The 13,223-nt window shown below is 43.1% G+C and overlaps 2 protein-coding genes across 2 annotated transcripts; one reads left to right on the forward strand and one right to left on the reverse strand.

Moving 5' to 3' along the window:
• Window positions 1-3,098: 3,098 nt before the first annotated feature.
• fosab (v-fos FBJ murine osteosarcoma viral oncogene homolog Ab) lies at window positions 3,099-5,586 on the reverse strand. Its single transcript, XM_030721307.1, has 4 exons — window positions 5,278-5,586; window positions 4,632-4,853; window positions 4,431-4,538; window positions 3,099-4,314 (listed from the first exon to the last, which is right to left on the reverse strand). The coding sequence occupies exons 1-4, from the start codon at window positions 5,407-5,409 to the stop codon at window positions 3,640-3,642; spliced, it is 1,137 nt and encodes a 378-aa protein (XP_030577167.1). The 5' UTR covers window positions 5,410-5,586; the 3' UTR covers window positions 3,099-3,639.
• Window positions 5,587-9,606: 4,020 nt separating this feature from the next.
• LOC115774170 (proto-oncogene c-Fos-like) lies at window positions 9,607-12,811 on the forward strand. The gene is made up of 4 exons (XM_030721306.1): window positions 9,607-9,840; window positions 10,365-10,580; window positions 11,145-11,252; window positions 11,498-12,811. The coding sequence occupies exons 1-4, from the start codon at window positions 9,712-9,714 to the stop codon at window positions 12,206-12,208; spliced, it is 1,164 nt and encodes a 387-aa protein (XP_030577166.1). The 5' UTR covers window positions 9,607-9,711; the 3' UTR covers window positions 12,209-12,811.
• Window positions 12,812-13,223: the final 412 nt, after the last annotated feature.

Below are 13,223 nucleotides of genomic sequence, written 5' to 3' on the forward strand. Positions count from 1 at the left end.
TAAGAATAGCAAGTCACACACTCCTCTGTGCCGCAGAGGAGCTTAGGCTAGAAATTAAATTCAAAAAACTTTACATTCATCAATAATGAATGGCCTGTATTTAAATGGGTCTGAGCTGTTCTGGAAATGTGAGAATCACATTTGTTTCTGTTTGTGAATTTCAGCCACTTGGGGGAACATTTATTGTGGATTAATTGCTTCAAGGAGCGAGATGCAACCTTTCTGTGGAATCTCACAGCTGATTGCAGCCTTTGTATCACCTCTGGGCACTGTTTCAAAATCACATTTCATTTGACTCTCCAGAACAGGCACTTCCTTAAAAGAACAAGCCCGCTGACGCAAGTGTTCACACCCTTTTAACTAAGTGCTGTCACTTTCTGAGTTATGCTTCTTATCACTTCTAAATACTGAACAGACAATTTCAACCAGCAGTAATTTAATCATAAAATACTTCAGGTGAACTGGCGATAACTCATGAAATTATGAGGCAGTGTGAAACTTTCTGCATTGTGCTTACCCGTCATGACAGAGACAAATAGTCTCATCAGGGCACATGTAAAACTGAGAGTGCTTATGATTTGATTGCTACACATGTCATTTCAGTGTTGGCTAAAATAACTGCACTGCTTTGTCTGCCACAAGTAGCAGACTGATGTTTTTATGGTTTGTTAAAACTTTCACATCCTTTCTCACCAGCAGAACGCTATCAGGGGATGGGTTTCTGTGAATCCAAAGCCAAGCCAAACTGAACTGTTGTCAGCGTGGCACGTAGGCGAACTCAGCTGTTTCATCATCACTGTGCTCACAATTACACCAAGGCAGGGATCTCTGTCTGTCTCCCTCCCTGCAATCCTCTCATCCTCATCATTGTCTCCCTTCCTCCTCCTCCTCCTCTCTTTCTACCAGGCGTATGCTGCCTGGTTCCTCCCCTGGGTTGCAGCACCGACGCAGGTTGGCGTCATAGTGGTCTAATTTTACTGCTGTTGATGCTGATGTTAAAAGAAGCAATAGGCACCTGCTATTTCTGCAGCTACCCCATCTCCCCGAGCCCGCCGAGAGGTATTAATAGACAGAGTTATTAGATGCTGCATGGACGAACACTGAAGCTTTATTGAGAAAAAAAAAAAGGGGTGAAGTGCAAAGGAAAACAGATACTGAGAAGTAGGCTGTTATGCAACAGCACTGCGAGGACAAAGGAAGGGGCCCTGTAAAAATTCAGTCCAGGCATTCTCAAAGCCTTCTGCAAAGCGTGAAAAGAACAGGTTGTTTTGCAACTTCAGTTCTTGGTGCGATATTAAATATGTTCCTCTTTTGATTTGTATCAGATTGTACTGTGGAGGAAGAGGCCTGAATCCAGGAAGTAACTGCTGACATCTTACGTCGCGTTACACAAAAGGGTGTGACCACACTGGAAGGCCTCCAACGTCAGAGCTGGTTGGTTATTGTGCGACAGTAGTCTTCCACCAAGCATGTCCCTCACACACACACACACACACACACACACACACACACACACACACACACACACACACACACACACACACACACGCGCACACACATCACGCATTTCCTGTGTAAAGCCATTAGGCAACCTGCCTTTTGATGATTCTGCACATGATGAACTACTGACACAAGGTGAAATGAGTAAGTGAGGTGAGAGAATGGCAAGCAGACGAGACAGGTTGGGTCTGGTGGCAAAGTGAAGAGCAATAAAAACTGAGTAATTTCTCTGCAGAGATACAGATGGAAAAACGAGCAAAACTAAGGAAAGTGGCACAACCGTCACACTATGGTCAACAACCAAGGTTTATCTGAAATGATCACAGATTACTATGTGAGTGGATGGATTTACTGTCTTCATGGCAATAATATATCTATATTTCACAACAGGTTTCCCCCTATGCACATTTCTAGATCAACATCTTCCTAATTATGTATTTATATGTGACCTTTTTATCTAGCAAATGACATTTGCTGTCACATCAGTATCCATCTTGGCCCAGCTGTGCTTCAATGCACATTTAGCAGACAGCTAAATGTATGTTTTGATTTTTTAATACCTTAATTCCGGTTATCTGCATGCCGAAGTCCATTTAATAATTCGACACGGCTGTCTGTGCCTTTATGAATTATTATTTCTAAGGAATTCTCTTTTTCCCATTCTTTAATTACACTGTAACTCACACGTCTTTGGACTGTGGGAGGTGATATTTTGGCGAATCGGGCCTTCTGAGACAAGAGAAGTAATTAAACCAGCGTATATTGTGGCTGAAAACGTTGCTTTCAGATCCTCTTGCGAGTTCCCTTGCACAACTACAGCTTGTGTGTGCGGCGGGATGTGAGAAACGTGTCGTATCTGTTTTTACGAAAGCAGTGCAGCAGTCTTTCCTCTTCCCAGCAGAGCTGTCAATGGTTAAACCGGCGCTCCCTGAGATGTGCGGAGAAAAACCCGGAGAGAAGAGAGCATACATCTGTTTTAGCGGAAAAAGAGCTGACCGAGGTGCCCGTCTGCTTTCTGTTGGCAGGCGGCGGCAGGCAGCAGTGTCCTCGCAGAGCCCTATATTTGGGCACGGAAGCTAAGACGTCATCGCGCACGGCTTGCGATTAAAAAAATGGAAAGAACGCACTGACGTAAGAGCCCCTGACATAGTTAACCCTAGCAACAGGCGGAACAATAAATAGAGCAAGTGGAGGTGCAGGAAAAATACGGCTATCCCTTATATAAGCTAATTTTAGACATTATTTTTGAACAACTTTGAAAGCCTGCTACTGGAACTGCATTCAGTCTAGTGTTTCTTAGAATATTCCTCGTTTTTTTCCCCACTTTTCTTTTCCTCTCACCCAGTCAGGGCAGACAGTTGGAGGTGTCTTCCTGTTAAAATGGGAGTTTTTTCCTTCCCATCTTCGCAAAGTGTTTTCTCAATGGGGGGCATTGACCCTTAGAATAATGTATTCTTTACCTTACAGCATAAAGCACCTTGAGGTGACTGTTGCTGTGATTTTTTTTTAGTGCCATGTGAATAACCCTGTGTTGGATTGAATAAATATGCAAGTGTGTAGACATGGTGAGAGGAAAGCAACACACTCCGCCAAACAGATGATTGAATTTAAATGTCACTCTCTTTTATTTACATATCTTGCAAACATTTGTCTTTTCTACTCTCTCATTCTGTAAAAAAATAAATTTAATAAATTAAAAGCACTAATGTTTTCACAGAAAACTTCAGATAGACCACTCAGACCATGGTTAAGACAAAGCACTTCTTTTTTTTTTGTTGTTTTAAGTTTCACAAACAGTTCACATTAATCTCACATTCCATTAACCAGAAAAGAAACTGGATCATTAACAACTATTGCTCTGAACACACATCAATATATGACAAGTTATGTTATCTAGCACCAAATAAATCATATATGAACTTATTTAATAACTAGGTGGTATTAGTTGAAACATGCAGGGTTTTTTGTTTTGTTTTTGTTTTTTTAAACTTGCTACATTGTTGTTATAGGCAAGTATAGATAAAGGCAAATAAAATCATAAATAATTTAATAATAAGTCCATTCCATAGCCCTGTGATCGGCACATCTATGTAAGAAAGTGTGCTTTTTAGGAAGAATCATAGTCTCTGGAAGAGTCTTTTAGAGAGCCAGCAGGGTTGGTGAGCTGAGGGAGTCGGAGGACTGCTCGTTGCTGCTGCTTCCTCTTCTGTGGGCGATGCCGCAGGTGGGGAAGGTCTCCGCCTCTGGGAAGGTGAATACAAATGAAGACGTGTAGGTAGTGCAGGCTGGGGTGCAGGTCACTACAGGTGTGCACAGGGGCTCAATGTCAATGGTATTAGCGGAGGTCTGGAGGGGCTCCCAGTCCTGACCTGGGTAGTTGGACAGGTCTGGCACTGACCGCGCCGTCTCCATCTCCGTCTTTGCCAGCAGATCCAGAGACTCCTCCAGGACTGAGGCCTCCAGGTCTGACATCTTGAAAGTGCTGCTGGAAACAGTGGTGGTGGAGAAGGCGGAGGTAGCGTTGGAGAAGATGGAGTTGGAGGTGGAGTTGGAGGTTGAGGTGAAGGTCAGCTGGCTGGAAGCGATAGCGGGTGTCTCTGAGATGGTGGTCTGTGGCTGGGTGGACACTGCAGTGGAGTGGCAGGAGTTGGCAGGAGAGAGTGAAGGCAAGGGGAAGTCCGTGTCCAGCTCTGAGGGGATTTTGCAGATGGGCTGGTGGGCAGCCAGAATGAACTCAAGCCTTTCCTTCTCCTTCAGCAGGTTGGCAATATCATTCTGCAGGCTGGACTTCTCATCTTCTAGCTGATCGGTTTCCTGTAATAGAGAGAAATAGAGGAAGTGGCATCAGCTTGGCTGCTGGATAGCTCTGCTATTATCTCTGGCAATGAGTACATTTTAAAGAGTGATTGTAAATCTGGTGGGATACTTACAGCTTGCAGAGTGTCTGTAAGCTCTCGCCTCCTGTTGCGGCATTTTGCTGCCGCCTGCTTATTTCTCTCTCTGCGAATCCTTCTTTTCTCTTCCTCCTCAGGTGATATCTGCACATAATAGAAGAAAAAAGTTAGACCCCTGCTCTTTAATATACTTAGCCCATTACTATACTTAACACTTCATGATCAAATGATAATTACCTGTTCCACTTTGCCTCTCTTGCTGTGAGCCCTGGATGTTGCAGACTTCATGGCTTGCCTTGAGTAGGCAGGGCTGGGGCTAGAGGTGTAAGGGTGAGCTCTGTGAGAAGGGGCCACTGAGGAGACCACAGGCTGGACCATCCACTGCAGATCTGGGCTCGTGGAAATGGCTGTGACTGTGGGGATGAAGGAGGCACTTGATGCTGTCAGGTCTGTGAAATCCTGGAGGAAATGAAGCAAAGAGATTGTCATGACGTTTGGTATGCTATCAGGAGGGGCAGCAGCATTGCGAGATGTCTATGAATGAAGCACTTGGGGGTCTATATAAAGCTGGACGGTTTAAAAATATCCTTATGATGTCAACTATGACGTTACACTCTCTCTATGGAGTTTCCAGGTGGATGAATGAAGCTTGCCTTGCACTGTGTGGTGCGCAGGTCAACAGTTTAAAAAAAAGAAAAAAACTCAGTATGCGCTTTTCTTAATTTAGACACAGCGTATTATTATCATTACTACTATCACTGTCATGTGAAAATTTTATGTTTAAGTTCTATAAGTTTAATTTAGTAATTTAAATCTCAACAGGTTCTTCCCGACAAGCTGAAATATCATGTTGTAAGGTTCAGTAATATTTAACCGGACATACCTGAGACTGGGGCGATCCCATGCTGGAGTAAGATCCCGCTGGTGACGGGTAATATCCCAGAGTGTCCACGGACGGGGAAGCGGTGCTGCAGCGGGAGGAAGAGTCGCACTCCGTGTTGAAATTGAACATCATTGCTCCTTTTAACCAAAAAAAAAAAAAAGCAAGCAGGAAGATCCGGAGAAACTCTACTAAGTGAGAATGTAAACTTGAGATGAGGATATTCCTTTAGTAGGTTTGCGAGAGAACTCTTAAAGCGCTGCTCCCGATCAGTTCCCTTTAGTCGTTGTTCTGCTACTGAAAGTTTGACTGCCAAAGCTCAGAGCTGAGACCTTTTTATATGATTTCGGTGACGTAAAAAAAAGGGGTGTGCTGTAAACCCGACACCAGGAAGGGGGAAAAAACACCAAAACACTGACCTAACAACGCCGCAATAACACCAGCTTTTCCTCGCACTCGATTTAAATACAATAAAGGTTGATTACACGAGTCGCATGTGAGTCATTTAAGGGCGAAAAATGAGTGTTTGAAATGTTTTTTTCTAAAACTCACCTTCAAGAAATGGAATATTCCAGAGCGGGATCCCCGATACGTAGGTATCCATATATGGTGCATCCTGTAAAAGGGGCGGTGCCTGATGGGAAATACACCAAGCGAGTGGCGGACAGCGACATGACGTTATGTAAAACAACAAACACACAGGCTGTTGTGAAAACTCGAACAACTGAGATAATAGTGAGGAAAAGTGCTTCCTACACAACGAACTGCGCCAGAGACGCAATTAAACATGCAGATGAGTCTTCTTCTGAATCAAATGTGCCAAACAAACACATTCACCCCCCATTTTTTCTTAGAAACTAAAGTTTTGAACTTTTTTTAAAAAAACTTTTTGTGTTGAATCATTGTTGCTTGTTTATTTTCTTCTTTCTTTCATTTTCTTAACCAAATTTTGTTGTGAAGCGATATTTATCTTGAAAGCTGCTATATAAATACAAATTTACTTCCTTAGCCACGTTTTTGAGTTTATACCATACATGCCATAAAATTCATTTCATCACAGGAGCCCATATTTGCATAGGTTGGTAATTATGTGCAAATAATAATTAGAATAAGTATACAAATTAGAGAGAAAGTGGTGGATTATTAATTTTTTATTTATTTTTTTGTCGTCTTGCTTTGATTTGATTTTATTATCTGCCTGTTATGTTTTAGCTTTTTAAAAATTTTTGACCCAGATTCAGTCTTAGCCAGACTAGTTTACTGTAAGTTGTGGACCAGTCTAGGCAGCCTAAAAGGCTGCATGTCAAGGCACAAGTATATGACATTTGTTCTCCACCCTCAGGCACTGTTTGTACCTTTATTCTGCAATCCAGGCAAGGGTGTGTTTAGCTGCAGGACGAGCTGGTAACTGGTTTCCTGTGCGTACGTTTCCTCGACGACAGTTTACTTTGCTCAGGAGGTAGGTTGTTCGTAGAGGTCTTCCCCACAGCCTGTGGCGGAGGGAATCCTCAAGACGCTCCCTTAAGTGATTTACTTAAAGCTACGGGATTAATTCAGTAAGTGAAGGGTTGGCAATGAGCCAACACCGAGACTGCATTTGCTGTTTAATTGTTTAAAGTTATTTTAGTTATAAGATCGTTCATACTGAAATCAGCATTTTACCCCTCTTGTTGACTCTAAGATTAGGAGCACCGTGACTTCAATGCGATGTTGCTAAAGTTGCAATATTTTGCTGGTAGTTTGGTTCATGGTTTATTCTTAACAAGGGCAATAAGTGCCCAAAAACATCGGGCAAAGCACTTTTATTATTTATAAAGCCCAAGTCATATTCTTTTTCCACTCTGGGTCTTTAAGGAATCCCCTTCTTTACCAAGCAGTCCCCTAAAACGCAGCCAGACTGCAGGCCTCGCTGCTGTTCGAATTAAAGCGCTCTCATCCCATTAAACAAAGCAAAGAGACCAAACAAAAGTGTTATTGTATCTAAAGGCACTAATTCGGGTTATAGGATTTGCGCTTTCTTTCCCGCGCCGTTGTTTTGATGAACATTCCTGGTTGTCATAGCGACACCCAACCCCTTCGCGTCAGTGACGTCCTCATTTTTGCATGGTAACAAAGATCGTCTGTTATATGAGCAGCCGCATCGTCAAGTAACTCGATGCCGAATAGTCGGCGTCGCCAGTGGAGACACGCCGTATACAAACACGTCAACGCGTCGCTTACGCAGCGAAAACCAGCGGTTCTCGGAAACGTCTTCAGAGTGAGAGCTCGTCGTATTTCTCCTCTCTCAGTCGGTCCTCCCTGTCCTCGGTGTCTGCGGGTCAACGGAATGAAACAGGACACCAAACAAGCCGTTTACCTTGTGGGCTGTTTGCGTTCTGTTTGAGTGATTGGCAAGAACAGCCCGGGCTGACCTGGACTGTTTGAATGACCTGGGTTTGTTAATGATGTTAATGCTGTACTGAGAATAGACACATAATGGTGTTGGATAATAATAATAATAATAATAATAATAATAATAATAATAATAATAATAATAATAATAATAATAATAATAATAATAATAATAATAATAATAATACGCCTATAGCAACGAGGAGTAGGACAAAATACTCAGATTTGGTATTTTTTAAAGTATTTATACTTGTATCGCTAATGAATTTTAAAAGTTTTTCTCTGGGTCAGTTTATTATTACTCTATTTATTACGCTATTTAGTCCCAGCTCATAGGAGAACAGTTCACAAAAATGACCGTGAACTTGTATGCCAATGCATCTAAAAATAAACTCCAGTCTGTGCACATTTACGCTCAAGTTGCTTTGAAGAAAACAAGTCTTTGAGCTGCGCTGAGAGGTGAATGATGCTATGTCCGACCTTTGAACTCGTTTTTGTCCCAGGCTGAGAGCGGCTGAATAGGCTCAAGCCACGACCACCTAGTGACCTGCCGGTAAATAGGCCCAGAGGGGGGCTGGTATTGCCGGGAAGCAGCCGGGAGCGCACCCCTTCAGAGCAAGAGGGGATCCTCCCACTCTTTTCAACATCTATCCCTTTCACTTGGATGGGTTTGTGAGGTCATATGAAACCTAAATATAGCCTAACCCAGCCTGTTGTTATGGGAGTACAATTAGGTTATGCGGGAAAACGATTAGCCCAAGCTTTAATTGGTGCCGATAAACTGCATTATTTTCTGTAAGAAAATAACTCACGAAGCTGGCTATTATGTCAGTCAATAGCCATCTTCTCTGGTTTTCCATTAGTGTTATTTGCATGTCTGTGGTTGCGTCTAATTGCCACCCTTATATGGAAAGGTGGCTCAAACGCGGGTTTGTCCTTCTTCACATAACTAACGGTGGTGCGAGCATTCATGGCGCAGCTGATGACGCTGTTATCAGGTACAGCACAGACTGAATCTTTTAGATTATGTTTTACTTTCTTTTTGCGGCATTGAGTGAGTGGGCCCTACACAGCCCGGCAGCGTCCGACCGCTCTCTCTCTCTCTCTCTCTCTCTCCGTGCGCCACAGCGCGCCCCCTGTTCTCCGGAAACACCATTTATGGCTCGACCGGTCCATTCGGCGATTGGCTGCTTTGTTACAGCGACAGTTCTGTTGCTGGAGCTCTATTCATATGTAGAGACAGGTGAAAGGCAATGTGATACGTGAATGACACTTAATTATAACAGCTTATAAATAATCAGCCAGTGTGCTGGAAGCTTTTGTGCGGTAATTAAATCACACCGGATTTCACAATGTGGCTATAAATAGAAGTTCGAGCTTTATTGCATCTGCATTGTTCTAATGTGGACAATTTGGGGGGGGGGGGGGGGGGGGGGGGGGAGAAAAGCATCAGACTCGCTGTTTTTTAATGCAGCCTATTACGCTGCCTCCAATTTCTTTCTAATGCAAGAGCATTAGCTCGTGTTACCGCAAATACCCAAATACAGTAACTACAGGCTAAATGTCGAGAACATATGAGGGCATAACGGGAACATATAGCCTGTGATGCAGATGCTGCATACATGAAGTGACGTAGTTCATTCATGGCGATGGGCACCTTTTGGAGGGAGGGGTGCCACTTTCTATGTGCTCGCTATTTTTTGACATTTGAGTTAAGATAATGAGTTGAAATTAAATGGTAGGCAGTGTTGATTTTTAGACACGTCAGTGATTTGATTGTTCAAGTGTAAAACACCTGCTAGCCCCTTTCCCCTGTCACTTCTCCCTCGGTGAAATGGTTCGGTCTCGCCACACAGATTTCATTCATAAAATTCCAGCTCACTATAAAAGGCGGGCCTCTCCACTATCTGCACAGTTATGAACCTGGCAAATGGAATATAGGCGTCCGGGCCATCAGTTTTCTGTCTAGGATAGACTGACTGTTCAGTCTCTTATGCGGTGATTTTTTTTTCATTTTATTTCATTTGTATTTTATTAAATGAAACCATGCATCCAGACTCCAGCTCTGAATTCGACTTATCGTCCAGCTGTAGCACAGCATCGCCTGGCGGGGACACCCCTGGGTGCAGCCAGCATCCTCCTGACTCGCTTTCATCATCAGTGGACAGCGACAAGGTAGAGCCGGATCTCATCATACACTAAACGGATCACAAAATGAAATCTTGTGGGATGGCTGATGCATATGGGTGATAGAGACTGCATTCCTCAAATTCTTCTCATATTTTTTTAAGTCATTTTCATAGGCAACCTTTCCTTTAACAGGCTTACTACCCCGTATTGAAAATGATAAGAAAAACACATGCATCTGTGTAGAAAATCAATTTTAAAAAGAGCGCAATGATGTTATTATTCCAAGGAAAGTGCAGTGCAGCCCGCTTTCCACAGTCTTCGTCGTGACCTTTTTATCTTGATAATCATAATAACTGATGAGGATGTGACACGATATGACATGAAGCTGATTCTGATGTATTTACAGAGAGCAGATTTTGTCTTCTTTGACATTCCTCAGACAAATGATTGATGTAACATTTAAACACTGCTAAAGGTCAGCCAATAACGTGGTCGCTCATTCATCAGATACGCTAAATTAGTGTTTGACTGCATGCATATGCACGTCTCTCTGATGTGGGTTTCTCCAGGATACTGAGACCAGTGCAGCAGCCTCCTTTGTTCCGACTGTGACTGCAATCTCAACATCGCCAGAACTAAACTGGATTGTGCAGCCTACGGTCATCACATCTGCCTCCCCGTCGCCCTGCCGTGCAAAGACCAAAACTCATGCAGCGACCCAGCCGTCTTCCCGGGCAGGTGCAAACAAGGCGAAAGCCTGCAACAGGAAAGGGCCGAAAGAGCAGGTAAAGAAAACAGAGGGGTGGGTGGGACGCTGATGTGTTAATAAATCAATCAATCAATCAATTACTACAGCGAACAATCACGGAGTCTGTGTTGATCTCCAATATCATGCCCAACGACCTCCTTTCCACTCATTAAGCTTAATGTGAAAATGGAGATATCGCGATATTTTTACTGGGACAGCAAACGGAACGCAATTAACAGTTTTTTTTTTCTGTTGTGGGAAAATCACGTGTTAGTGGAGTTGTGTGAATACTTTACTGCAGGGAGTCAACCATAAGATGATTTGATCATGTTTAATTGGTGCAGAGCAATTACTTGGGGAGGGGAGGGTAACGAGCTCAGCCTTGTTTATGAGCGGGATAGGAAATTGTATGAAATGCGCGTTCATGTGACTGGCTAGACGTGCCAGTGGTGCAGCATTTTAACGCCTGAACTGAGAGTCTGCACCGACCAGATCAGCATTCACTGGACTGAAGATTTGTTGTTCAAGAGCCAACTGCCGACATGGCAAGATTTAGTGGGATGAGCATTTAAATTAATGGGCTATTTCTGATTGATTTTAGCCTTCCAAAGAGGAGGAGGAGAGGAGGAGGATCAGGAGGGAGAGGAACAAAATTGCGGCAGCCAAGTGTCGTAACAGACGGAAAGAGCTGATAGAGACCCTTCAAGCTGTAAGTAATGCTTTATTACAGCATATAGAGAATATTCACACAGTATATTCATGTCTCTGAAGATGAATAATGCTCATATCGCAAGAGCTAAGAAGAGCTGCAGAGCCACATCGGGTTGTGTGTGTGTGTGTGTGTGTGTGTGTGTGTGTGTGTGTGTGTTTGTGTGTGTGTGTGTGTGTGTGTGTGTGTGTGTGTTTAATGGTTTGCTCATGCTCTTTTCTTTCCTTTCTCTGGCTTTCCCTCAGGAAACTGATACTTTAGAGGAAGAAAAGTCTACCCTTGAGACAGAGATAGCCAACCTGATGAAGGAGAAGGAGAGACTGGAGCATGTCTTAGCTTCCCACAAACCATCCTGCAAACTCTCTTCAGACGATGATGATGACGACAGGGAGGAGGATAAAGAAGATGATGGCACAATGCTTCAGGATCCACCAACCTCCCCGCAGCTGCTTTCCATTTTAGAGAATGGAAAAACCCCAGAGAGCAGCACAGCTGGAGAAGCCCACATTGGTCAAGACATGAGCAATGCCCCTTGCATCCCTGCTGCAGCCATTTTGGGAAACTCCAACATCCTCCTGTGTTCCAGTGCAGAAGAGGAGGCTCTGGAGGAACTGAAAGGAGACGACTTGGATGACTTGGTGCCCAGCATACAGATGGAAGTGACGCCTGAGACAGCCGCATCGGTCCCTGACATACTACAGAGTACAGACCTGAGTGGGCCCTTCTGCCTCTCAGACTGGGAAACCCTGTACAAGTCTGTGGCAAGCGACCTTGAGGCTCTGAGCACCCCAGTCATGTCTTCCAGTCCCACTTGTAGCAGTTACCGCACAGTGTTTTCCTTCAATTGCTCCGAGATTGATTCCCTGGCTGATGGCTCAGAGTGCCTCAAAGGCAGCCTCGGTGCATCTGAGTTAATGAAAGATAGTCTTAACTCGCCCACACTCCTGGCCTTGTGAATGCAAAGAAGTTATGCAACAATACTGTATTCTAATCAGCCAGCAAGCTATGATTGCTTTCAAATAATCTTTTGTAGTGTGAGTTTTGATGTTGTGCAAACATGAAAATCAGAGATTGTGTAGACGCAGTGTTTTCTGTGACTGTAAACACAGTTGAGTTCTTCCATGCTGTTGCAATTGTCTGAGATGAGACCTTGTGCTAGTAAAATGCATGCAAATACAAGTCATCCGTAATCCAAGAAGAGATGGTATCTTGTGTGTGTGGTGTGTGGTGTTTATTTTTATTTCAAAGCTCTGCGTGTGGTCTGACACTAGATCCTGCTGAGTAGCTTAATGTATGTAATACTGTTTGATAAAGCTGTGTTGTAACAAGTGATTAATAGAGGGTTACTAATATGTGGCGTGTAGGTGTAACATCTTGCTGTAAGGTGCCCCCCTGACCTGACCTGACTTGACATTTCATTTTACATTTTTCCATGACAAACAAGATCATACCATGTATTTTATCAAGATGTATTTTATGACATAGTTTATTTTTTTACTTATCAAAATATGCAGATGCAAATGAATAAATACGTAATAATAAAATATGCTGGAAATAAAATAACACAACCACATTTAACTCCATGCTGTTGTTGTCATTGATTCAGGAGTAGTCATATGAATAGACAGTCTGCGCCAAAACCTCACTTAGTAAGTGACTTTACATTAATCTCTTCAGAAGAAGAAACAAACTGATGACTGTGAGATACTTTAAAACAACATATGAAACCTCAAATACAAACTTCATCTGTAATAAGTGGATGTATGCTCTAGAGCAGATGCTGCATGAACGATGGGGTGATCCCGGTGACTGCATAAACATATTAAATGTAGACATATATTCTGTGAGAGCATAAACTGCATTTTCACATCAGTGTAAATATGAAGGAGTCAAAAATGTGAATTTGACAATCTACAAATACGTTGAAGTTGCTTATTTCATGTTCGGTTCTATAAAAAAGTTTAAAAACTC

Source organism: Archocentrus centrarchus, chromosome 24 (genome assembly GCF_007364275.1).
Source record: "Archocentrus centrarchus isolate MPI-CPG fArcCen1 chromosome 24, fArcCen1, whole genome shotgun sequence".
NCBI classification, from domain to species: Eukaryota; Metazoa; Chordata; class Actinopteri; order Cichliformes; family Cichlidae; genus Archocentrus; species Archocentrus centrarchus.

What these genes read in the sequence shown, in the direction of transcription:
- fosab (XM_030721307.1), bottom strand. Translation starts at nt 5,409, where the DNA reads ATGATGTTCAATTTCAACACGGAGTGCGACTCTTCCTCCCGCTGCAGC. An exon ending in TGGGATCGCCCCAGTCTCAG is followed by an intron (nt 4,854 to 5,277) that starts GTATGTCCGGTT and finishes CATTTCCTCCAG; the next exon opens with GATTTCACAGACCTGACAGC. An exon ending in AGAGAGGCAAAGTGGAACAG is followed by an intron (nt 4,539 to 4,631) that starts GTAATTATCATT and finishes TATTATGTGCAG; the next exon opens with ATATCACCTGAGGAGGAAGA.
- LOC115774170 (XM_030721306.1), top strand. Translation starts at nt 9,712, where the DNA reads ATGCATCCAGACTCCAGCTCTGAATTCGACTTATCGTCCAGCTGTAGC. An exon ending in CATCAGTGGACAGCGACAAG is followed by an intron (nt 9,841 to 10,364) that starts GTAGAGCCGGAT and finishes GGGTTTCTCCAG; the next exon opens with GATACTGAGACCAGTGCAGC. An exon ending in GGAAAGGGCCGAAAGAGCAG is followed by an intron (nt 10,581 to 11,144) that starts GTAAAGAAAACA and finishes GATTGATTTTAG; the next exon opens with CCTTCCAAAGAGGAGGAGGA.